General features: G+C 52.6%; 2 protein-coding genes and 1 pseudogene across 3 annotated transcripts; all 3 read left to right on the top strand.

Moving 5' to 3' along the window:
• The first annotated feature begins 9310 nt into the window (after window positions 1-9310).
• Window positions 9311-15314, top strand: Carns1 (carnosine synthase 1). The gene is made up of 6 exons (XM_004656755.2): window positions 9311-9798; window positions 10223-10397; window positions 10490-10575; window positions 11326-11557; window positions 11666-11946; window positions 14071-15314. Exons 1-6 carry the CDS (start codon window positions 9316-9318, stop codon window positions 15295-15297), a joined length of 2484 nt encoding a protein of 827 aa, XP_004656812.2. The 5' UTR covers window positions 9311-9315; the 3' UTR covers window positions 15298-15314.
• Window positions 12155-12278, top strand: LOC123457997 (annotated as a pseudogene).
• Window positions 15315-17813: 2499 nt separating the features above from the next.
• Window positions 17814-25391, top strand: Rps6kb2 (ribosomal protein S6 kinase B2). 2 transcript variants are annotated; one of them, XM_004656756.3, is made up of 15 exons: window positions 17814-17978; window positions 18291-18331; window positions 18429-18549; window positions 18821-18889; window positions 21083-21230; window positions 22271-22328; window positions 22403-22503; window positions 22619-22709; window positions 22794-22884; window positions 22996-23103; window positions 24119-24181; window positions 24278-24355; window positions 24429-24536; window positions 24640-24752; window positions 25008-25391. In XM_004656756.3, exons 1-15 carry the CDS (start codon window positions 17826-17828, stop codon window positions 25195-25197), a joined length of 1533 nt encoding a protein of 510 aa, XP_004656813.2. In that variant the 5' UTR covers window positions 17814-17825; the 3' UTR covers window positions 25198-25391. The 2 variants fall into 2 exon arrangements, with proteins under 2 accessions (XP_004656813.2, XP_044994821.1); XM_045138886.1 differs by having other exon boundaries at window positions 24640-24766.
• The last annotated feature ends 55 nt before the right edge of the window (window positions 25392-25446 follow it).

The following is a 25446-nucleotide window of genomic DNA, read 5'->3' as shown; positions in this document are numbered from 1 at the left end:
TAAGCCAGATGCACAAAGTGACGCATGCTCAAGGTGGCACAAGCGCACAAGAGGGCACACGCGTCTGGAGTTTGATTGCTGGAGTTTTTTTTTTTTTTTTTTTTTTTTTTTTTTTTTTTTGAGGTAGGGTCTCACTCTAGCCCAGGCTGACCTGGAATTCACTATGGAGTCTCAGGGTGGCCTCAAACTCACGGCAATCCTCCTACCTCTGCCTCCCGAGTGCTGGGATTAAAGGCATGCGCCATCAAGCCTGGTTTTGATTGCTGATTGACAGCTGGAGGCCCTGGCATGCCAATTTTCCTCCTCCCCTCTCCCCTTCTCTCTTGCATTAAAAAAAAAAAAAAAAAAGGCTTTACCTGAGGTTCATAAAATGCTTCCTCAGACCTCCCCTAAGACACCGTGTCTGCAGGGTCTGTAACCACTTTACTAGAGAAGGGGAGGCTGAGCACCCAGCCCAGCCCAGCCCAAGACACGGCAGGAGGCAGAGTCAGCTGGGCACGCCCTCTTACCAGTATGGCCCCCAAAGTTCTGTAGAACAGTCAAAAGACGGCTTCAGATGGGCTAGAGAGATGGCTCAGAGGTTACAGATGATTATTTGCAAAGCCTGCTGGCCTGAGTTTGATGCCCCAGTACCCACACAAGGTGAGACGCAGAGTAGTGCATGTGTCTGGCGTTTGACTGCAGCAGCCAGAGGCTCCAGCACACCCATAATACACACACACTCTCTCTCTCTCCTTCTTACAAATAAAAATACTTTTATTTATTTGAGAGAGAGATAGTGGGTGTGCCAGCCTCCTACTGCTGCAAACAAACTCCATATGCATAGTCCATTTTGTGCATCTGGCTTTATGTGGGTACTGGGGGATTGAACCCTGGGCCATCAGGCTTTGCTAGCAAGTACCTTTAACTGCTAAACTATCTTTTCAGTCCAAGCATGTGTTTTGTTTTCAAATATTTTTTATTTAATTAATTTATTAGCAGTTAGAGAGATAGAGAAGAGACAGACTGATAGATAATGGACACATCAGGGCCTCTAGCTACTGCAAATGAACTCCAGATGCATGCACCCCCTTGTACATCTGGCTCACTTGGGTAGTAGGGAATCGAACCTGGGTCCTTTGGCTTCATTTGCAAGTGCTTTAACTATTAAGCCATCTCTCCGGCCCTGCAATATATATATTTTTAAAATTAATATTATTTTATTATTTTAGAGAGAGAGAGAGAGAAATACAACGAAAGAGAGAATTGGTGTGCCAGGGCCTCAGCCACTAAAATTGAACTCCAGATGCTTGCGCCACCTAGTGGGAATTGAGACCTTGCACTTGCCTCACCATTGTGCATCTGGCTTACGTGGAACCTGGTGAGTTGAACATGGTCCTTAGGCTTTGCAGGCAAGCGCCTTAACCACTAAATCATCTCTCCAGCCCAAAAATATGTTTTAATATTATATTTTATTTGAGAGAGAAACAGCATGGAAGCACCGCGGCCTCTTGCCACTGCAACTGAACTTAAATCACATGCACCACATTGTGCATCTGGCATTGCATGGGAACTGTAGAATTGAACTTGGGCCATCAGATTTTTCAAGAAAGCGCCTTTAATAGCTGAGCCATCTCTCTAGCCCCACAAATATTTTTTTAATTTTTTTTTTATTTATTTGAGAGCGACAGACACAGAGAGAAAGACAGACAGAGGGAGAGAGAGAGAATGGGCGCACCAGGGCTTCCAGCCTCTGCAAACGAACTCCAGACACGTGCGCCCCCTTGTGCATCTGGCTAACGTGGGATCTGGGGAACTGAGCCTCGAACCGGGGTCCTTAGGCTTCACAGGCAAGCGCTTAACCGCTAAGCCGTCTCTCCAGCCCACACAAATATTTTTAAAAACATTTTATCTAGCTATTTATTTTAGAGAGAGAGAGAAAGAGGCAGATATATAGAGAGAATCAGAGCACTAGGGCTTCTAGCCGCTGCAAACGAACTCCCGATGCATGTGCCATGCTGTGCGTCTGGTTTATGTGGGTTCTGGGGAATTAAACCAGGGTCCTTAGGGTTTGCAGGCAAGTGCTTTAACCGCTAAGCTATCTCTCCAGCCTCAGAAATATTCTTTTAAAGAAGAGGGTGTCAGCTGGGTATAGCAGCGCACTCCTTTAATCCCAACACCCTGGAGGCAGAGGAAGGAGGATTACTATGAGTTCAAGGCCAACCTGAGACTACAGAGTGCCTTCCATGTCAGCCTGGGCTTGAGTGAGACCCTACCTCAACAAAAGAAAACAAAACAAACCCTCTCTGAACCTCAGTTTTCCCTTATACAGAATGGGCAGATGAGTGCTGTCATCACAGCCTCTCTCCCAGCCTCCCCGAGCTGCTTACTCTCAGGTGACAGCTGAGCAGGAGCTGCTACCCTTTGCCTTACCTTTACCCCACCTCGCTTTCCTAGCAGGGACAGAGGACAGCCCTGCCCACCTGTCTGCCCCACATCCCAGTGACCTAAGCCCAGGCTGCAGTTGCCCAACTGCTTGTCCCCCCTTTGCACCACTCTTTTTTCGAGGTAGGGTCTCACTCTAGCCCAGGCTAACCTGGAATTCAGTATGTAATCTCAGGTGGCCTCAAACTCTCTACAATCCTCTTACCTATGCTTCCCGAGTGCTGGGATCAAAGACGTGTGTCAGCTCGCAGCACTCATAGACAGAGGCTTTCCTGAAATAGATGGATTATTGAGCTATTGCTAGGATGCCAGGAAGAAGACCAGTTTGGGGTCAAGTTCCCCCACTCCCCAAGGCTAGGTAGCAGTTGCAAAAATTGCCTTGCATTTACATAGCCAGAATATTTTATAATGAAGATTTGGAGGGCTGGAGAGATGGCTTAGTGGTTAAGGTTCTTGTCTGTAAAGCCAAAGGTCCCAGGTTCGATCCAGGACCCATGTAAGCCAGATGCACATGGTGGCACATGTGTCTGGAGTTTGTTTGCAGTGGCCAGAGGCCCTGGCACAGGCCTGTAATCCCAGCCACCCAAGGGTTTGAAGCAGAAGGATTACAAGTTCAAAGTTTACCTAAACTACAGAGCAAGCTCAAGGCCAGCCTGACAATTTAGTAAAACCTTGTCTCAAAATACAAAGTAAAAAAAGAAAGAAAGAAAGAAAGAAAAGCTAGGGATGTAGATGAGTGGTAGAACATTTGCCTAGGGTTGCAAACAACAAAATAAAGATGCAATGAGGGGCTGAAGAGATGGCTTCATGGTTAAGGCACTTGCTTGCAAGCCTGACAGCGCAGGTTGGAATCCCCAGCACCAAGGTAAAGCCTGATACACAAAGAGGTGCATGCATCTGGAGTTTGTTGCAGTGACAAGAGGCTCTGAAGTGCCCATTCTCTCCCTCTCTCTCTCCCTCTCTCATGCACAAATAATAATAAATAATTTAGCCAGGCGTGGTGGCGCACGCCTTTAATCCCAGCACTTGGGAGGCAGAGGTAGGAAGATTGCTGTGAGTTCGAGGCCACCCTGAGACTATGTAGTGAATTCCAGGCCAACCTGGGCTAAAGAGAGGCTCTACTTCAAGAAAACAAACAAACAAAAAAAAGATGCAATGGGGCTGGAGAGATGGCTTAGCGGTTAAGCGCTTGCCTGTGAAGCCTAAGGACCCCAGTTAGAGGCTCGGTTCCGCAGGTCCCACGTTAGCCAGATGCACAAGGGGGCGCACGCGTCTGGAGTTCGTTTGCAGAGGCTGGAAGCCCTGGCGCGCCCATTCTCTCTCTCCCTCTATCTGTCTTTCTCTCTGTGTCTGTCGTTCTCAAATAAATAAATTTAAAAAAAAATTAAAAAAAAAGATGCAATGACACAGCTGGATGTGATAAGTGAATACCTATAATCTTAGCATTCAGAAGACTTAGAAGGATGGTGAGTTCCAGGCTAGCCTGGTCTAAATAGCAAGACCTTGTGTTAAAGCCAGGTAATCACAGCACTCAGGAAGTAGAGACAGGGGAATCAGTTCTCGGTCATCCTTAGCCACATAAGGAGTTTGAGGCCAGCCTGGGCTACATGAGACCCTGTCTCATAAACAAGCTAACTGCTAGGCATGGTGGCGCACGCCTTTGATCCCAGCACCTGGGAGGCAGAGGTAGGAGGACTGCCATGAGTTCAAGGCTACCCTGTGACAACATTGTGAATTCCAGGTCAATCTGTTCTAGAATGAGACCCTACCTCAAACACACACACACTCACACACAAAAAACAAGCTAACAAAAATTACTACTTCTTTTCTCACCCTGTTCTCATACCCCCCAAACTGCCTGCTTTGCATTGCCTGCCCCCACTTTTTGTTTTTTTGAGGTTGGGTCTCACTTTAGCCCAGGCTGACCTGGAATTCACTATGTAGTTTCAAACTGGCCTTGAACTCACAGGGATCCTCCTAACTCTGCTTCCTGGCTGCTGGGATTACAGGCATGCACCACCACACTTGGCTTTGATTCTTTTTTTTGGTTTTTCGAGGTAGGGTCTCACTCTGGTCCAGGCTGACCTGAAAGTAACTATGTAGCCTCAGGGTGGCCTCAAACTCATGGCGATCCTACTTCTGCCTCCTGAGTGTTGGGATTAAAGGCGTGCGCCACCACGCCCGGCTTGATTCTTTTTTTAAAAAATATTTTTATTAATTTGGGAGAGAGGAAGAGAGAGGAAGAAAGAGAAAATGGGTGTGCCAGGGCCAGATGAAAATGAGTTTTGGGACAGAAAGGGAAGGGACCCAGGTCCTGCAGCCCAAGCTAGGGTTGGAACTCACTGGTGTGACACACACTAGAAGATAGTGTGAACCTCTGGGTGTGGTGTGTGGGGGATTTAGGGATCATAGGTGTTATCATAGGATCACTGGAGACCCTGCAAGCTTGCTGCCCCCTTCTCTCTATCCGTCGCTGGGCCGCTGTCCTGTCCTGTCTGTATCCTTGAGAATTGGGACTGGTCCCCATGCTGGCTTGGGTGCCAATGGTTCAGGAGGGCCTTTGCCAGGAGTATGGCTAGAGCAAGGTGCTCCTGGCTGAGATGAGCAGTAGGCTGGAGGGATGAGCTGGGAACTCTGTTCCATCTAAGGGCTGGCTGTGGCACCATGGGCAGCCTCTGGGCGGCTCCAGTACCAGGCTCTGCATGGCTCCCCTTTTCTCCTCCTCCTCTTCCTTCTTTTTGTTTGTTTTATGTTTTTGGTTTTTCAAGGTAGGGTCTCACTCTAGCTCAGACTGACCTGGAATTCACTATGTAGTCTCAAGGGGGCCTGGAACTCAAGGTGATCCTCCTACCTCTGCCTCCCAAGTGCTGGGATTAAAGGCGTGTGCCCCGACACCTCCACTGTCTGCTTGGCTCTCCTAAACCTGTTCCTCCTCTCTTATGTCTTCTTCCTGTTGCTCCCTCTGTCCCTGTCCTCCTGTCTTTGTCCCTTCTTCTCCTGTTCTGCAGTCTTTCTATATCTATTTTATAGTTATCTATTTATTTGACAGAGACAAAGAGGGAGAGAGAGAATGGGTGTGCCAGAGCCTCCAGCCACTGCAGATGAACTCCAGAGGCATGTGCCATCATGCGCAACTGGCTTACATGGGTCCTGGGGAATCGAACCTGGGTCCTTTGGCTTTGCATGCAAGTGTCTAAACTGCTAAGCCATCCCTCCAGCCCTGTTCTGGACAGTCTTGTGCATTTGCCCTTGGCCCTGGGTCAGGACTGTGTCTCCGAATAATTCCTGCTGTCCCTGGGACTGCCTCCCTCCCAAGCTTCACTGCCATCCGATCCGAACACCCTCCATCCCACAAGTCTCAAGCCTGGGACCGAGATCCAAGAGGGGCGGGGCTCTGGTGTAGGTCCAGGCCGCCCCTGTCCCCGCCCTGGGCATGGCCGGGCAGGCTATATAAGGCGACGCATCGGCCACCCGTACTGTGCCGCCTCAGCTGCAGCACCCTCCGCCCTGCGTCTGCCGTCCCGTCCAGTTGCCGCCATCCGCAAGTACCCCGGCTCCATCCCCACCGCGGGGGAACCAGGAAGGTGGGCTGCGCATCAGGAACCCGGAGCTCGCCCCTCCCCAGCGGGACCCTCCACGCTAGCCCTGCACACCCACAAGCACCCTGGGTGCCCCAATGCTTCAGGGACTGAGCTGGGAACCTCAGGGTAGCCAGGGCAACGAAGGATGATGAAACTTAGGAGTGCAGGACTCCTGGGGTTCCTAGGGCAGAAATTCCTTCTCCTTGGGGTGGGGGTGGGGCAGCTGATCAGGGACCGGGCTAAGGGTATCTGTTCTCCCTAACTCGTAGGGACTGAAAAGTGGGCTAAGCAGACCGCTGCTCTGACTCCCTGCTTTGTCTTTGTCCTTCAGTCTCTCAGCCTCTCCACCTTCAAGATGGTGAGTGAGTCTCTGTGGTCCCTTCCCACGGAGCCCCAAGTCCTTGGATAGAGGGAGGGCTGGCACCCAGAGATCTAGCCCTGGAGGGCTGACTGCTTTTGACAGTTCCAACCCCCTGACCGACCCCACCCAGGCACTCATCTGGAAGGGTGGGTGGTGTCAGCCCCTTGATAGCTTGTGATTCCAACAGCATCTGTTGAGTGTTGCCTTTGGGACATAGCAGTGAGCCCACAGGCCTGGTTACCAACGCCCTCACAGAGGCCCAGAGTTTGGCTCTGTTGTTCTGAGACCCAAGTCCAAGCCTGAGGCCCAGACCTCTACTGGACCACAACACTACCAAGTGATTCTTCCAGGCCAGTCATGCCTCTTCAGCACCCCGGGGGTGGAATAAGGCAGGCACCAGGTACTTAGTGGGCCAGAGAGACCTTATATACTGGAATGTCTCCATCTCTGTCATACTGAGGCTCCCAGCAGTCTCAGAGAGGGGGACAGGAGTGTTGAGCTTCCTGCAAAGAAAACAACGTGAGGATTCCACGAAGCTGAAAAGAAAGTGAACTAGATGTGGAGGCAAACACCTGTGACCCCAGCATTCAGAAGGCAAGAGGACTGTCAGTTTGAGACCAGCCTGGGGATGTAGCTCAGTTCATAGACTGCTTGCCTACTATACAGAGGCCCTGGGTTTAACGTCCAGCACCAGGCATAGCAGTGCATGCTTACAATCCCAGCCATCAGGAGGTAGAGGCAGGAGGATCAGAAGTTCAAGATCATCTTTGGCTGCAGAACAAATTTGAGGCCAACCTGGGCTACATGAAACCCTCTCCAAAAAAAAAAAAAAAAAAATCAAAAACATCTGGGTGGTGGTGGTACCCATCTGTTATTCCAGCATTTGGGAGGCTGAGGCAGGAGGATTGCTACAGTTTGAGGCCAGTTCAGTCTACATAGCAAGTTTGAGGCCAGCTTAGCATTAGAGAATGAGACACTGTCTCTACGAATCAACAAAAAGGGCTGGAAAGCCAAGCATGGTAGCTCACGTCTTTAATCCCAGCACTTGGGAGGCAGAGGTAGGAGGACCACTGTGAGTTTGAAGTCAGCCTGGAGCTATAGAGTGAGTTCTAGGTCAGATTGGGCTAGAGTGCAACCCTGCCTTGAAAAAACAAACAAAAAAACCCTATACATATCTCCAAGTCCCTTGAATGCAGCCTAGGTTGGGAGAGTGGGAGAGGTCTTACACCATCAAGTTACTTAAGATACTCCCTTGCCAATCCTGCCCCAAACCTACTGCTTCTGCCCTCCTCAGCTGTGCCTGGATTCACTGGGGCCCGAGTGGGACTGCCCTCCTGACTCGAAGAACCTGGATGGAAAGGAGAGCCCACGGAAAGGGGGCTGTGGCCCGCCGCCCACAGTTTGCTTCCCGGGTCCCTGGCAGCAGGATGTGGGCCTGGATTGCAAGGACTCCCCGGAAGAGGCTGAGGCTCGGGCCTGGACTGTCCACTACTACAGCATCCTTCAGAGCTGTCTGCAACAAGCTGGCCTTCTGGAGACCCAGGATCGAAGCCAGGTGCCCCGCACAGGTGCCGGAGGGCTCCACCAATGGGAATTCTCCTGGGGGCAGAGAGTTGCTTCTCCTCCCAGTCCCCTTTCCCAGCTTCCGGTTCTATCTACAGGCAGTGAGGCAGTCAGGGGACAAGGACATTTAGAACCAATGAAGTCAAGTCAGAGTTCTCATGCCACCCTGGTCTGCTCTCGCTATGTAGATTAAAAAAAAAAAAAAAAAAAGCTGGGCATGGTGGCGCACGCCTTTATTCCCAGCACTTGGGAGGCAAAGGTAGGAGGATTGCTGTGAGTTCAAGGCCACTCTGAGACTACAAAGTGGATTTCAGGTCAGCCTGAGCTAGAGTGAAACCCTACCTCGAAAAACCAAAAAATCAAACTATACATACATATATGTACAGTATGCCCTTTGAGCCTAGCTAGGGCAGATGTTAGTGTGTGCTGAGAGTCAGTATTCCAACCAGTAGGACACTACGCCTACAAGTCTACAGGCAGTGAGGTAAATCCAGACATATGACCTGCAGTAAACTATGTTCTGTGGAACAGAAACTTCTAGAGCAGTGTCTTAGGAGATGCTGTGGCAGCAATTGAACAGTAGAATCCTCAAGATGCCTTCCCTCTTTTATCTGCTTCATAAATCAGGTGGTCATGAAGGATTTTGTGTGGGCCAAATAACCTACAGTTGGCACACATGAGAATCACAGGCTTGGTCCCATTGTATAGGCTGGAAAACCGAGGCTCAGAGAAACAGTGGCCCTTTGAAAGACGCACAAAAAGTCTAAGCTCAGGCTACACTCATGTCTCAGTCACCTAGACTTCACTACCTTCTGGACCAACTGCAGAGAAAAGGGAGACAGTATCACAAGGCAGCATGGTGGGCACCTCCCTCTTCCCAGTTAGCTCCCTTCTGTTTCCTGCTGTCTTCTCATCTGACCCGAGAAGGACCTGGAGGTCTATGGGCAAGGGCAGAGATGTGTGGATGGGGAAAGGTGGGCAGAAAGATGGTGAGAAGTCCCTTGGTGAGCTTGTCAATGTTCTCTCCTCCCTTCCAGGCTGCCCTGGGGCAGAGGTGACCTTATGCATTCTGGGTCCTCCCAGCACCTTTCTGTCCCTGCTGCTGGAGGGTGGGGTCCAGAGCCCGGGTAAGTGTATGCCCAAGCTCCTCACCCTGTCCTGCAGAAAGGGCAACCCCGCCCTGGCCCTGCCACATCCCAAAATACCCACCAACCTTGGCAACCCCCTGCATTCCATCCATGGGACTAGTTGCCATACTCTGCATAGGGGCGGGTTCTGGGAACAACTGCCTCCCCCCACCTCCCATGACATAGGAACCTGGGCTGGTGGTAGAGGGTGCTGGGCTTTGGCTGGCCAGCTCCCCACTTTCTTTTGCCCATAGGAAACATGCTTCTTTGCCTGTCTCCTGCTTGGCTGGCCAAGGTGCCAGTCCCAGGCCAGGAAGGTGAGGCAGCCCTGCTGATCTCCAAGGCCGTGAGCTTCTATCCAGGGGGTCTGACATTCCTGGATGACTTTGTGCCCCCTCGACGTGCCACCTACTTCCTGACAGGCCTGGGGCCAGAATCTGGTCATGGCCAGAAGGCTGCGGAGCTGGCCAGGAACCTGACTTGCCCCACAGGAGCCTCAGCAGAGCTGGCGCAGCTGCTGGAGGACCGGCTGCTGATGAGGCACTTGCTATCCCAGCAAACTGGGGTGGCCGTGCCAGCTACCCTAGCTTTCACCTACAAGCCTTCAGAGCTGCTTCAGGGAGGGGATGCCAGCCCAGGACTACGGCTGGTGGAGCTGAGTGGCAAAGAGGGCCAGGAGACCCTGGTGAAGGAGGAAGTTGAGGCCTTTGTGCATTCCAAGGCCCTGGGGGATTCCTTGCAGGTGAGACCCCTGCTCTCCCTGAAGTGTGTGTAAGTGCCTGCAGGAGGGGGCCCATGGGTGGTTACCAAAGCCTGCTAGGAAGCAGTTCCCAACTGTTAGCCCTGGGCCCTCCTACCTTAGCTACTCACTACATTTGCATCCTAGCTTTCAGGTGCATGGGATGGTGACAATGAAGTCCCTTTCTCTTTTTGTTTTTCCTAACTATTTAATTTATTTGAGAGAGAAAGGGGGGGCAGGGAGGGAGGGAAATGGGCACACCAGAGCCTCTACAAACGAACTCCAGATACATGTGCTATCTTGTGCATTTGGCTTATGTGAGTATTGGGGAATCAAACCTGGGCCCTTAGGCTTTGCAGGAAACCGCCTTAACCGCTGAGCCATCTCTGGGTGGAGCCCAGAGGTCCCTTTCCTTTCTCTGCCGTAGGTGGCTGTGAAGCTCAGTGGCTGGCGCTGGCGGGGACAGCAGGCACTGCGTCTGTTCCCACGGGCACAGCCAGATACAGTGGTGGACACAGTACTGGCGTTGCTAGAGAAGGTGGAGGAGGAAGAGAGTGTCCTGGTGGAGGCTCTGTGCCCACCTGCCCAGCTGCCTTTACCAGGTTCTCACCTGTGCCAGCCAAGAAGCAGGAGTGGTGGGGTTCAGCCTCTTGGACCACCTGTGCTGGGCTCAGACCTCCCCATTTTCCCCTAGGCAGTCCTGCCGTGGGCCCGGAGCTAGCTGTGCATATCTGTGCCTTGGTGTGTCGGATTCAGGGAGACAGGCCTCTACTGAGCAAGGTGAGAGGGGCCCAAGTCCCGGACATGACGCTATGCACTCCAGCATTGTGCCGCTGATATGATGCAGGCTCCTCGCAGCCTCTGGGTGGAAAGGACATGATCTTTGGTGGGGGTGGGGGTGTGTGCATTCTGGTTTTCTCTGGGCCTGACACTGTTTCCTTCCTCTTCAACTCTCCTGAACCCTCCTACTTAGGGGTCACGGCCCCTGTGTCCAGCTTAAGTTCCAGGGCCCCAGCGAGCCAATTCCTTTCCCAGAACACTCTTGTTCACAGAAGAAACTGACATAGGGTCAGTCCCATAGGAGGGTCTCCAAACTGGAGAGCTCAGGAAGGTTTGGGTACTCTCCTGGGTACCCAGATCTGAGTCAAGCTGACAGTGAAATGGTCCACCCCAAGACAGGACTCCAGGGAAGGTGAGAGGCTTCCAGGGAACATGTCAGGGCTGGGGCACACCACGGTAGCCGCAGAAGGTAGGAGCAAGCATGCTTGGAGCCCTCCAGCTAGGCACGGAAGCCTGTGGAGCTTCTTTGGAGGGCCTGGGGACCAGATGGGCAGTTTGAGCGGAAGGTGGTTCATAAAATGTGTCACAAAGGAGATGGAAGAGGTGGGTTCACAAAAGCCAAGGGAAGTGTTTAGCCTAGATCTTGGCATGGGGAGGGTGTTACTTCTGGTAAGGAGAGAGGGGTTACTTAGAAGGGTCAGTCTTGGGAAAGGTCCTCTTGGGGGCCAGCTTCATGAGCATTCTGTTCAGGTGGTGTGTGGCGTGGGTCGTGGAGATCGGCCTGTGCGCCACCGCAACACGCTACCGAGGACTCTGGATGTGGCGCTGGCCCAGTGCGGCCTGGAAGAGGAGGCCCAGGTGGCGGCTGTACGGCAGCGCATCAAGGAGGCCGCTGAAGCCGCGCTGGCCGCCGTGCTGGCCCTGGAGGCCGGCTTGAGCGCCGAGCAGCGTGGCGGGCGCCAGGCCCACACTGACTTCCTGGGTGGGTGAGCACCGGACGGTCGGGGCCGGGTCGAATGGAAGCTGGGGGGGAAGGGGGCGGTCCCCAAGGGATGCTGCGAGCTGAGCCCCGGGGTCCTCTCCCGCTCAGGCGTAGACTTCACTCTGACGGTGATCGGCCGCACGCTGACTCCGGTGGTCCTGAAGCTGAACAGCGGCCTGTGCCTGGAGGCGTGCGGCGCGCTCGAGGGGCTGTGGGCGGCGCCGCGCCTGGGCTCCGCGGCCGAGGAGGCGGCGAGCGCACCGCTGGTGGAGACCATGCTCCGGCGCTCGGCACGCTGCCTCATGGAGGGCAAGCAGCTGCTGGTGGTGGGCGCGGGCGGCGTCAGCAAGAAGTTCGTGTGGGAGGCGGCCCGGGACTACGGGCTGAAGGTGAATCGAGGGCGAAGTGGGCGGAGACCACAGCTTAGGGGCGGGGCCATCCGCTGGGGGCGGGGCAAGGGCTCTAGGGGGCGGGGCAGGGGGCGGGGCAGGGGCGGGGCATTCTCGCTAGGGAGAGGCGGGATTGGCTACCACGCGGTGGCTAAGGCGCTAAATTCCTCCTGTCCTGCAGGGTCAGGTATGAAGGAAAGTAGAGGAGATGCTAACCGGGCAGGCAGGTCGAGGGTTATCCATTGCACTCCAGATGTGCTGAATCCTCTGCAGTTTCCACAAATGTGGAAAATGTGACTGCGTAATTTGTGGGGGACTGCGTTGGGGTGGGGAGAAAATAGAGACGATGGGCTGGGCTGGGCAGGAGATAGGGCGGTATTCAAGGTTACATCAGAGCTCAGGAGGTGTTTTAATTTAATTAATTAACTTTTAAATTTCCTTGCAGTACTGAGAGTTGAATCTAGAGTCTTACAATTACTGTGCAAACGCTGTTATCAATGATCTATCCCCCTAGCTTTTATTATTTATTTTATTTTCTGGATGGGGTTATTTATTTATTTTGAGACAGGGTCTCACTACAGCTCAGGTTGCTTACTACTAATGGTACTCAGGTACTTACTACTAATGTAGACTAGGTTGGCTTTGCACTTCAGGCGATCCTCCTGCGTCTGCCTTCCCAGTACTGGGATTACAGGTATGAGCCATCAATGCACACCTCACACTCACCCTTCCCCTCCCCCCTTTTTTAAACAGGTTTATTTATTTATTTATTTATTATTTAATTAATTAATTTATTTATTTTGGATTTTCGACGTAGGGTCTCACTCTAGCTCAGGCTATGTAGTCTCAGGGTGGCCTTGAACTCACGGTGATCCTCCTACCTCTGCCTCCCGAGTGCTGGGATTAAAGGCGTGTACCACCACACCGGGCTTTAAACAGGTTTATTTATTTATCTGTTGTATTTGAGAGAGAGAAACGGGAGAGAGAGAGAGAGAGAGAGAAAATGGGCACACCAGGGCTTATAGCCTCTGCAGAAGAACTCCAGACACATGCACCACCTTGTGCATCTGGCTTACATGGGTCCTGGAGAACTGAACCTCAGTCTTTTGGCTTTGCAGGCAAGTGTCTTAAGCACCAAGCCATCTCTCTAGCCCACTCCTTTTTTTTTTTGTCTGAGACAGGGTCTCACTATGTAGCATAGGCTGGCTTAGAACTCACATCCTCCTGCCTCATCCCTCCAAGTGCTGGCATTACAGGCATGTGCTCCCATGCCTAGCAGAGCCCAGGTCTTGAATAGCAGGCTTAGGAAGTTTGAATTCCTGCTGCTGGGCACCAGGGCCTATGGTGTGGTACGCACATGCTAAAGAGCAATTAACAGATCTTAATCAGGTTCATATTGCAGAATCTGGAGCAAGCCAGGAAGGAGAGTCTCATCTCCACTGAACAGATAAGAAAGCCAAGACCTTCTCAAATTGACCCTTGTTTTACCACAGAAGCCTCTCCTTTCTCTCACAGTGCACAGCTCCTGAGAGCTCTCCTCCAGCAGCCCTCACCTCTCTGCTCCATCTAGCACAGCCCGTTCATTCGTTCTCCATTCTGGAGTGCTGCCCAACTTAATGCCAAGTGTTACCACGCACACAACTACTTCCCCTCCCACAGCACCGGCTGTCACTGCCGTATCAGCTGCTTTTTGTCTGTGTTCCCCTAGTGGGCCATAAACTTTGGGGACATAGGGCCCTACAGGTTTTCCTCCATACCTTCCAGTATTAGAGCATGTGGAGTGAATGACAACCAAACCACCTGTCCCCAGCCTCAGCCCTGGTGGCTGGTCTCCAAGCCCTGCAGGGAAGCTGTGCATGTGTGTGGGAATGTGCCAATGAGCCCTCTGCTAGTTTACTTTCCCCCTGCTATATTCTTTCCTTCCAAAGCCTCTTCTGCTGCCTTCCCTCCTCTCTAGGCTGTGGTAGGTGTCCCGTTTCTGCACCTCCTATTTATTTAACAAGTCATCAACAAACATATTGAAGACCTGGAGTTAATGAGCCCATCTCCTCTGAGGGCCATCCTGTCTCCTTCACACTCAGTACCTGCTGACCTGGGCGTCCTGCCCTTCTGTGGTTTCTGCAGCTGCATCTGGTGGAGTCAGACCCCAACCACTTTGCGTCCCAGCTGGTGCAGACATTCATCCACTTTGATGTGACAGAGCACCGGAAGGATGAGGAGAATGCCCGGCTGCTGGCTGAGCTGGTACGGACACGTGGCCTGCATCTAGATGGATGCTTTTCTTTTTGGGATGACTGCCTGGTGCTTACATCCCTGCTCTGCCATGAGCTGGGTCTGCCCTGCAGCCCCCCAGCTGCTATGTGCCTGGCCAAGCAGAAGAGTCGCACCCAGCTGCACCTGTTGTGCCATCACGGCCCACCCTGGCCTGCACCCTCCCTCCATGCTGTGGCTTGCTGCCCATTGGAGAGAGAAGCTGACGTGGAAAGAGCTGTCTCCCAGGTACCCTTGCCAGGTGTGATGAAGCTGGAGTTTGGGTCAGGTGCAGTGGGCGTGCAGCTAGTGAAGGATGGGCCACAGTGCCACGAGCACTTTTCCCGTATCCTTCGTGACTTGCAGGGCGAGGCTGACCACCCTGGCATTGGGCTGGGCTGGGGCAATGCCATGCTGCTGATGGAGTTTGTGGAGGGCACTGAGCACGATGTGGACCTGGTGGTGTTTGGCGGACGGCTGCTGGCTGCCTTTGTCTCTGACAATGGCCCCACAAGGCTGCCTGGCTTCACAGAAACTGCAGCCTGCATGCCCACTGGGCTGGCACCAGAGCAGGAGGCCCAGATGGTGCAGGCAGCTTTTCGCTGCTGCCTGGGCTGTGGGCTGCTAGATGGAGTCTTCAACGTGGAGCTCAAGATGACTGAGGCCGGGCCGAAGCTCATTGAGATCAACCCTCGCATGGGTGGCTTCTATCTGCGTGACTGGATCCTGGAGCTCTATGGTGTAGATCTGCTACTGGCTTCTACTATGGTGGCCTGCGGTCTGCGGCCTGCCCTGCCTGCCCACCCACGTGCCCGTGGCCACTTGGTGGGCATCATGTGTGTGGTGTCCCAGCACCTACAGATGCTGAGTTCCTCTGGCAGTAGAGAGACCTTGCAGGCCTTGCATGACCAGGGCCTACTGCGCCTCAACTTGCTGGAGGAGGCTGTGATACCCGGTCAGTATGAGGAACCCTACTGCAATGTGGCCTGTGCAGGGTCCAGCCCTGCTGAGGCCCGCCTCCGCTTGCTGGGCCTCTGTCAGGGATTAGGTATCGACACGCCCAACTATCCAGTTGCCCACTTTTTGTCTCATTTTAAATAGCACTGGGGTCAGGGAGAAACAGGGATGAGAAGCTGGGAGGAGGGGCTGTGGTACCCTCTTGCTTCCTGATGCCCTCTCTAACTCTCTCCCTATTGCCCTGCCAGAAGTCTGGCTCAGCGCACTCCATACCTCGGATGTGTTCCGTAAAAGAAGGACTATTTTGATTCTAAGGCCACTTGGGCTCAAAAGCCATAAGACAAGTATCTGAGAGTGACTGGGTCCTCTTCACCTCTCATAGGCTTCCATTAACCCCCAGGACTCTAGCCTTGGAGAACTAACAGCAGCTCTTCCCTACCTTACCAGTGCCCAGCCCTGATGGGAATGGGTCTAAACCCAGGTACTCCTCTCCACTCCTCCAGGCATTTCTTTTCCTGGCATCAATAGGAGGAGAGAACCTGAGATTAGAGCTCTGTCTTCCTCATACATTTTCCAGGATAGTTCTAGAGCCTGCTGAAAACTTCTGGTAGTGTCTTGCCTATGTCAGTTGGCCTGAGCAGTAGGAGCAGGTGGCCTGTGAGCAGTAATCACTACCCCTCAAACCTCTAGGCAAATGCTGTTGCCTCCATCCTACAGACGAGAAAGCAGACTCAGAGAGGAAAGCTGATGTGAGGTTATTCCCAGTGGATGTGGAAACCTTGCAAGGGCCAGATTTCTATTGAAGTCTTACATGCTCACTGAGCCTCCAGGTCCTCTCTGCTCTTTTTTTGTTTTCTTGGATTTTTAATTTTAAATTTTATTTGAGAGAGAGAGAGAGAGAGAGAGAGAGAGAGAGATAAAGAATGGGCACACCAGGGCCTCCAACCACTGCAAACAAACTCCAGATGCATGTGCCACCTTATGCATCTGGCTTACGTGGGTCCTGGAGAATTAAACCGAGGTCCTTTGGCTTTGTAGGCAAGCGCCTTAACTGCTAAGCCATCTCTCCAGGTCTGTTTTCTTGGATTTTTGAGGTAGGGTCTCACTCTAGCCCAGGCTGTCTTGGAATTCACTCTAGTCTCAGGCTGGCCTCAAACTCATGGCGATCCTCCTACCTCTGCCCAAGTGCTGGGATTAAAGGTGTGCCACCACACCTGGCTTCTTCTGTCCTCCTGACCATAAGTGGCCCTTGGTCTCCTGACATCCCCCACCATCATATATCTCACATCTGCTCCACCAGCTTTGGTGCTTTGTCCTCTGGCCTACCTAAGTAACCTTGGAAGGTGCTGTAAGAACTGCCTTTGCCCATCACAGGAACTGTGGAAACCTCCTCATCATGCCTCCCGAAATAAAAGTCTTATGAGCTAGTGAAGTATCTGGACTCTGGGATAGGTTCTCTCCACTCTGCAGTCCCAGGCTCAGCTAAATGGGTATTTAGGAACAGGGAGAGATTGGTGGAAAAATCACTCCATTTGCTTGGTCCTGGAATGACCTTTGGCAAGGGGCTGCCCTGTGCCCACATCAGAGCCCAAATCTGAGCATCTCTGATAGAATTACAATCCAAGGCCACATCCAAGCAGGGTGACCTGGAGACCCTTATGTTCTATCCATCTGAATTCCTACCAAGTGGTCCCTGTATAATGGGTAGGCCTATCCAGACAGACCCCACCACTCAAAATACATGCCAAAGTTTGGTTTGGCCCAAATTCACCCACATAGTCTCATCTAACATGAACCTATGACCATTTAAAAAGTTTGTGTATTTGCAAACAGAGAGAGAAAGAGAAGAGGGAGACCGGCAGAGGGAGGGAGGGAAGGAGGGAGAGAGAGAGAGAGAGAGAGAGAGAGAGAATGAGAATGGGCACACCAGGGCATCTAGCCACTGCAATGAACTCCAGATGTAGTTGCCACATTGTGCAGCATGTGGCTTTACATGGGTTCAGGTCGTTAAGCTTTGCAGGCAAGTGCCTTAACCGCTGGGCCATCTCCCCAGCCCACTGCCCAGTCTTCGTGTCAGATATGAGCTTTAGTATGTTAATTCATTCATCTTTGCAACCATGCTCTATTACGTGCTTATCTTGAACCAAGGCATCTGCTTAAGTTGACAACAGTTCATATTTAGGTGCTCGCAGCCCTTTAGGAAACAGAACCCCATCAGTGAACTAGTCACCCAGTACAAGGACTTTGAGCTGCATGCACGTTAGGGAGACTAATGCAGCAGCCTTTGGCCAGCCTTCCTTTACAGAACGAACCTGTCTGTCCCTCTCTCTCACCTTGGCATTGGTGCATGGCTCCAGAAGGGCTGGGGATTGAATTTACACTCACAACTGAACGTAGTTGTAATGCTGCCCATCCAAACTCAAAATTTTTGCAAAATGGGCACTTCTTGTCTGGTGCAGACCCTCCGGCACAGTGCTGGGAAGAGAGGATCCAGGGAAGCACGTTCCGCAGACTGAGGGAATGAGCGAGCCGGTTCTCTGGAACTACAACTCCCGAGAGGTCTTGCGACAAGCGCCATCTTTCCTCCTCGCTAGGCTAACCAGCCCGTGGGTGGGAGGCCGAGGCTGTTTACGTCATCACCACGCGCGGCTGCCGTCGCGAAGTGATCGCGCATGATCCCAGACCCGTGGCTGTCAGTCAGAGCAAGGCCAGCTGCTGGCCGAGTGGCCCGCTGGGCCGGCGGGGCTATGGCGGCCGTGTTCGATCTAGATTTGGAGACCGAGGAAGGCAGCGAAGGCGAGGGGGAGTCGGAGTTTAGCCCCGCGGTGAGTGTTGCCCCTGGGCGTGACTTGAACTTGGGAGCTGAGCCTGTCACCCGGCCCAGTCTGGAGCCACAGCTCTCCTTTCCTAAAGCGGGCTCCCTGCAAAGCCCGGTCTCTTTTAGATGCGGCTCCTCCCCCTCCCCGACCCCTACCTGTTCCGGGCCCCCAGCCCTCGATCTCTTCTCCTCAGCCCTTGCCCATCCTTTGCCATCTTCCATCCCTGGTCCCCTCCACTGCAGAGCCAATCAGGCCAGCCTGGGGTGGGAGCAGGTTCCCTGGCACCTCCCGTGGCTCTTATTCCTCGGTTTCTCACAGGACGTGTCCCCCCTTGCCGAGTTGAGGGCTGCTGGCCTGGAGTGAGTGAGGGTCTTGTTGGGGGATGGGGGGCATGGAGTAGGGAAGGGACTTGGAAAGCACTGGAGCCTTGTTCCCATGAACTTCTTGTGTTCTTAGGCCGGTGGGACACTATGAGGAGGTGGAGCTGACGGAGAGCAGCGTGAACCTGGGCCCTGAGCGCATTGGGCCCCACTGCTTTGAGCTACTGAGTGTGCTGGGCAAAGGGGGCTATGGCAAGGTATTGGCACCCCTATCTCTCAGAGGTAGCACCAGCCTTCAGGCAGCTCAGGCGCTGTATAAGAGTAGAGGTGTAAAATCAGCAGTGCCTCTTCAGAGCTGGAAACCTGGTGGAGGGAAGGGCAGATCCTTCCAGGATCTGATTGAGATCTTTACTGCCCCTCCCTTGGTTGAGCCTAAGCCTCTTGGTCCCAAAGATAGAGCTTCAGGGTGGGGCTCCTTGGAAAGAGGATGTGGAGAGGGAAGTTGATCCTGTCTCCCCTGTCCTACAGGTGTTCCAGGTGCGAAAGGTGCAAGGCACCAACTTGGGCAAAATATATGCTATGAAAGTGCTGAGGAAGGTGAGTCATTTGCTCAGCCAGCAGACACTGAGTGACTACCAGCCCCAGTGACTTGTGCTGGGCTTTCAAAAAATATTTACTTATTTGAGAGACAGAGACTGAGTAAGCATGGGTGCACCAAGACCTCCAGCCACTGCAAACGCACACTCCACACGCATGTACTACTTTGCATCTGGCTTTACATGGATACTGGGGAATCGAACACAGGCAGTCAGGTTTTACAAACAAGCACCTTTAACCATTGAACCATCTCTCCAGCCCCTGTGCTGGGCTTATAGAAGACACTAGTGAACATGATGGAGAGTTTGTCTTTGACCTTTTCTTGAGATGTATACTGTTTTGCAGTAGTTTCTTTTTTTAAATTTTTTTTGTCTATTATTTTTATTTATTTGAGTGTGACAGACAGAGAGAGAAAGGCAGAGAGAGAGAGAGAGAATGGGCGCGCCAGGGCCTCCAGCCACTGCAGAGGAACTCCAGATATGTGCGCCCCCTTGTGCATCTGGCTAACGTGGGTCCTGGGGAATTGAGCCTTGAACCGGGGTCCTTAGGCTTCACAGGCAAGTGCTTAACTGCTAAGCCATCTCTCCAGCCCTTTGCAGTAGTTTCTAAATGAGGACAGCTTGCCTCCCAGGGTACATTTGAGAAGTTTTTGATTATCAGGACTGGTGTGAGGAATATGGCTGACATACAGTGAGTAGAAGCTAGGGATGTGCTAAACATGTTCTCACAACAAAAGAGTTGTCTGGCCCAACACGTCAGTATCAAGGTTAGCTAACTTGAAGGTGCACCCCTGTAATCTCAGCATTTCGGAGGCTGAGGCAGGGAGGGAATATTGTGAGTTTGAGGCCAGTCTGGGCTACATAATAAATTCTTATCTCAAATAAACAAAAGCAAATGTCAAAGTTAAAGCAACCTTACCTGGGTGTGATAGGTTATACCTTTTTTTTTTTTTTTTTTTTTTTTGGTTTTGTAGGTTCTTTCCCTAGCTCATGCTGACCTGGAACTCACTATGTAGGCTCAGGGTGGCCTCGATCTCTCGGCGATCCTCCTACCTCTACCTCCCAAGTGCTGGGATTAAAGGTGTGTGCTACCACGCCTGGAAGTTTATACCTTTAATCCCAGTCCTGAGTTTAAGCCCAGCCTGGGGTATAGTGAGATCCTGCCTCAAACAAACAACAACAACAACAACAAAAAAAAATAAGTGAAAGAAGCTGGGCATGGTGGCACATGCCTTGAATCCCAGCATCCAGAGGGAGGCAGAGGAAGGAGGATCCAAGGCCATCCTGAGACTACATAGTGAATTCCAGGTCACCCTGGGCTAGAGAGAAACCCTACCTCAAAAATCAAAAAGAGAAAAACAAGAAAGAAAAAGAAATCTTGTGTTAGAGGATGAACCATTTCTTGAAAATATTAACTGCTTACTTACAGCAGCAGAATTACAAATTCAATGAAGTGACAAAAGATGGCAGAAGGGTTATGACTATGAACCAAGAGAATGACATAGGACATTTAGCCATTGACCTTGACAAATCCCAATGATATTTGCCCCTTTGTCCTGGCCAGGTCATGTCTGTAGAGGGCTGGAGAAGGGGCTTATTGTGATCATGTTCTTTTTTTTTAATTATTTTAGTTTTTTCAAGGCAGGGTTTCATTCTAGACCAGGCTGACCTGGAATTCACTAAGTAGTCTCAGGGTGGCCTGAAACTCATGGCTAGCCTCCTACCTCTGTCTCCCAAGTGCAGGAATTAAAGGCGTGCACCACCACGCCTGGCTTTTTTTTTTTCTTTTTTTTTTTCTCAGGGTAGGGTGTTGCTCTATCCCAGGCTGACCTGGAATTCACTATGTAGTCTCAGGCTGGCACAGTGATCCTCCTACCTCTGCCTCCTGAGTGCTGGAATTAAAGGTGTGCAACATCACACCCGGTCCCGTGTACTAGTTTCTGAGACTGCACTCATGATGTCGCTGAGGGCCCATGGGCTGCACTGACCTAGAGTTCAGATTTTTGTGTGACCAAGGTGTGTTTAAGTATTTAATTGAAACAATAGAGGCATGTCTCCCACTTGGTGCACTGGTTCCTTTTGCACTGCTGAGTATTTGGATTGAATAGTCCTTTGCGAAACAATGGAGCAAAGAGGATGGAGGAACTGAAGAGCCCTGGGTGTCTTATCTTCTAACCCATCCCTGCATCTGTAGGCCAAGATCGTGCGCAATGCCAAGGACACAGCACACACTCGGGCAGAGCGGAACATTCTAGAATCTGTGAAGCATCCCTTCATTGTGGAACTAGCCTACGCTTTTCAGACCGGCGGCAAACTCTACCTCATCCTGGAGTGCCTCAGTGGTAGGTGTGGGTGGCCAGGAACAGTGCAGGAAGCTCTGGGGGGGTCTGTGGAATCCTGAGAGAGGTCTGGGTGCGGAGGATGGGTAGGGGGCCCTTTCACCCACCATCCACTCATGTATCCATCCATCGTTCGTTCGTTCATTCATTCAGCAAATGTCTGTCCAGTGCCTAGTGTCCCTCCCCCATTGGGGGGCTGTGGATGGGGGGGGTCAGGAATTTGTATAGGTGATTTCATCCATTCTGCTACCCTTCCAGCCTGGCCTTTCCTTTGTGTGCCAGGCATCGAGTCTGATCCCCATCTAGCTGCCTCTTCTGCAGCATCTTCTCTCTGTCTTCGAGATCAGGTGTGTGGAGGAGTGGAGGTGGGTGTTGTTTCTACACTGGCTCAAGGCCCCAGCTTAATGTCTTCTCCAGTAGCTGTCAGGGTCATTGTCCAAAACTGTTCCCAACTCTTCTGCTCAGAATCCTGAGTCTCTAGCTATCCTGACAGCTCCTTGGCCTCCTTGGCCAGTCGCTTCTGCTCACTGTGCCATATCCAGATTCATCCTTTCCACTTGCCTCATCAGTACCAGTGGAGTCCAGCAAGCTTCCTGCATGCTCTGTACCCTGCTCCACTACCTCAGTGCTCTTAAAGCCTCACCTTTGTCACCCTTTCTGCCACCTTTGCTGCCCTTCTGTCTCTCATGTTGGGATTAACTTCACCTGCCCTTCTCCACCGTGAGGTTCTTTGGTGAAGCTCTCAGAGCTGTGGCCTCAGCCTGGCATCCTAGAGCGGTGTGCGCATGTCTATTTCCCCATCAGACTGAGCATCCTGAGGGCAATGGCTGGGTCTCCTCATCTGTGCCCCAGCTTCACCCAGCACAGGGCCAGGCACCGAGTAGGCATCGGTAGATGTTTGCTGAATTGAATTGAGTCCCCACGGCAGCTCTGGGAGGCAGGTAGGGCGGGATCTATGAGCCCCATTTTCCCAAGACAAAACTGAGACTCAGAGCGGTTGGGCTGGGTCTCAGCACATGGCTGCTGATGTGCTTATGTCACAGGTGGCGAGCTCTTCACGCATCTGGAGCGAGAGGGCATCTTCCTGGAAGACACCGCTTGGTGGGTCTCTGGAGGCATCTGGCCCTGCCCTTACTCCACCCTTGCCCTGCCTTCACCTTGTCCTGTCTCTGCAGTTTCTACCTGGCTGAAATCACACTGGCCCTGGGTCATCTCCACTCCCAAGGCATCATCTACCGGGACCTCAAGCCTGAGAACATCATGCTTAACAACCAGGGTGAGCACACTGCACACACGCACACACAGCTGCCTAACCGCGGCCTGCAGGACAGCACTGAGGAGCCTGTGGGTGAGCCTCGGCCCTGACTGTCCCTTCTACCATTCTTTCTTAGGCCACATCAAACTGACAGACTTTGGACTGTGTAAAGAGTCCATTCATGAGGGCGCTTTTACTCATACCTTCTGCGGCACCATTGAGTACATGTAAGTGGGACCTAGCTGGCTCAGGAGGGTGAGAAGGCAGCCAGAGAGGGTGTGGTCTGACCGACAGTTGCCCTTGGTTCCCAGGGCCCCCGAAATTCTGATGCGCAGTGGCCACAACCGAGCAGTAGACTGGTGGAGCCTGGGGGCCCTGATGTACGACATGCTCACTGGATCGGCAAGTCCAGCCTCCTTGGGAGGAGGGTGGGTGTAGGGGAGACCCCCCTCCTGGCTGAGGCAGGACCTGGTGGGAGGCCTACAGGCCGCCCTTACCTTCTGCCTCCTCCAGCCACCCTTCACTGCAGAGAACCGGAAGAAAACCATGGATAAGATCATCAAGGGGAAGCTGGCACTACCCCCCTACCTCACCCCAGATGCACGAGACCTTGCCAAGAAGGTAGTGCTCCCTCCTGCCCAGGACAGGCCCTAGTCTCCCAGGCCTTGTCGGCCACTTGGCACATATGCTTGATTATCCCCTGGGTCCTAGGGGAGGCCAGGCCATCTTTGTGCAGTGTGCCTCAGGGAGTGACAGGAGAACTCAATTTTAGGTTTAAGTGTCAGCTCTGGCAGCCCTGGGTCTGAGTCCTAATCAGCAGGGTGTTATTGGTGACCTAGCCCCCTTCTGTCGGAAAGGCCGGCACCAGCCTGTGAAGGCGAGGGCTGTGCTCACGTGATTAGTGATGGCTCCTTCATAAGTCACCTGGGGTGATGGCACTGAGCCAGGAGCTTTGCAAAGGCTTCCCAGAGAAGGAGCCACTTGGTCTTGGGAGATGGCTCAGTTAGTCAGGTGTTTGCCTTAGAAGCTCGAAGACCTAAGTTTGATTCCCTCAATCCCTGTGATGGCACATGCCTATAATCCCAGCACTGAGGAGGTAGAGGCAGGTGGATCCCTGAAGCTCATTGGCTAACCAGTCTGGTTTAATTGGTCACCTCTAGGCCAATGAAAGAGCCTGTTTCAATAGCAGGAAAATGGCATGCCTGCCAAATGACACTGAAATCCTTGAGGCACTACATGCACTTGTACCCGCAAGCACAATGCACCCACACACTTATAGATGTGCATGCATAAACTTAGTCGCATGAACACACACACACACACACACAGTTTTTAGAGAGGGAGAGAATGGGCACACCCAGGCCTTTAGCCACTGCAAACGAACTCCAGATGCATGTGCTACCATGTGCATCTGGCTTATGTGGGATCTGGGGAATCGAACCTGGGTTCAGAGTTTTCACAGGCAAGATCCTTAACTGCTAAGCCAACTCTCTAGCCCACACACAGTTTTTAAAAAGGAGAACCATTAGGCCCAACCCCAAAAGTCTTGAGGGGCTCAGTGGGCAGAGGCCACACTTCAGAACCTGTCTCCATCCTCCAATCTCTGCTTTCTCTCACTTCTGCCCTGGTCCTGCAGTTTCTGAAGAGAAATCCCATGCAACGAATTGGGGGTGGCCCAGAGGATGCCGCTGAGGTGCAGGTGAGTCTGAGAACACCATAAGGGGGCAGAGTAGGCAACAGCATGGAATCTAGCAGGGGAACAGCTATCATGTTCTGAAGCACCCTCTATCCTCAGAGGCACCCCTTCTTCCGGCACATCAACTGGGATGACCTTCTGGCCCGCCACGTGGACCCTCCCTTCAGGCCAAGCCTGGTGAGTGTGGGTCCTGTTGGATTGTGGTAGGTGGAGGCCTCGCACCTTAGACTCTCCCTTTCTCTTCCCACAGCAATCAGAAGAGGATGTGAGCCAGTTTGACACCCGCTTCACACGGCAGACACCAGTGGACAGTCCAGATGACACAGCTCTCAGTGAGAGTGCCAACCAGGCCTTCCTGGTGAGAGCCTGAGTGTTATGGGAAGAGTTTTGGTGACCAGGGTAGGAACTGTAGCTAAAGAGCAGGGACATTGAGTAACACCTGGGCTGGTCTTTTCCCCCAGGGCTTCACATATGTGGCACCCTCTGTCCTGGACAGCATTAAGGAGGGCTTCTCCTTCCAGCCCAAGCTGCGCTCCCCCCGGCGCCTCAACAGCAGCCCCCGCACTCCCATCAGGTACCAAGGGCAGGGTGAGTGTGTGGCTGGGGCGGGGCACTCTAGCATAAAAGCTGGTGGCTTTGGGCTGCCCTGGCCAAAGCTCTTCAGAGCTAGCCCACTGTGTACTCCAGTTTCTACATTCCTGTGCCTGGGACTGCCAAGGTGGCAGCTTATGAACCCCACGGCCTGTGCACACAAGCAGATAGAGAGCTTGTCTCCCCTTGAGCAGGTTCCCTTGCCAGGCCTCAGACTCTGCCTTGGTTTCTCCTACAGCCCTCTCAAGTTCTCCCCCTTTGAGGGGTTCCGGCCCAGCCCTGGCCCACCAGAGCCCATGGAGCCACCTCTACCTCCACTTCTGCCACCACCGTCACCACCTCCACCCTCGAGCACTGCCCCGCTTCCCATCCGTCCTCCCTCAGGGACCAAGAAGTCCAAGAGGGGCCGTGGGCGCCCTGGGCGCTAGGAGGATGGGCAGCAGGCCGTGAGGATCTGGATGTGTTTGGAGGTTGAAAGTGTTTCTTTGTTGCAAGTAGCTAAGCCTTAGAACCACAGGCATGGAAGGCTGCAACTGTTGGCATGGGTCTCCACCACCCACCTCAATTCCAGGCACTTCAGCTACACCTTTACCAAATTAAAGGACTGAATCATGGCAGAGTGGCTTTTGTAGGGGACCCTGTTCATTTAAAAAAAATATATTTATACATCTGTTGTG

This window comes from Jaculus jaculus, chromosome 1, assembly GCF_020740685.1.
Source record: "Jaculus jaculus isolate mJacJac1 chromosome 1, mJacJac1.mat.Y.cur, whole genome shotgun sequence".
Lineage (NCBI taxonomy): Eukaryota > Metazoa > Chordata > Mammalia > Rodentia > Dipodidae > Jaculus > Jaculus jaculus.
Note: the sequence above shows the minus strand (reverse complement) of the source record. Positions and strands in the feature narration are given on the sequence as shown.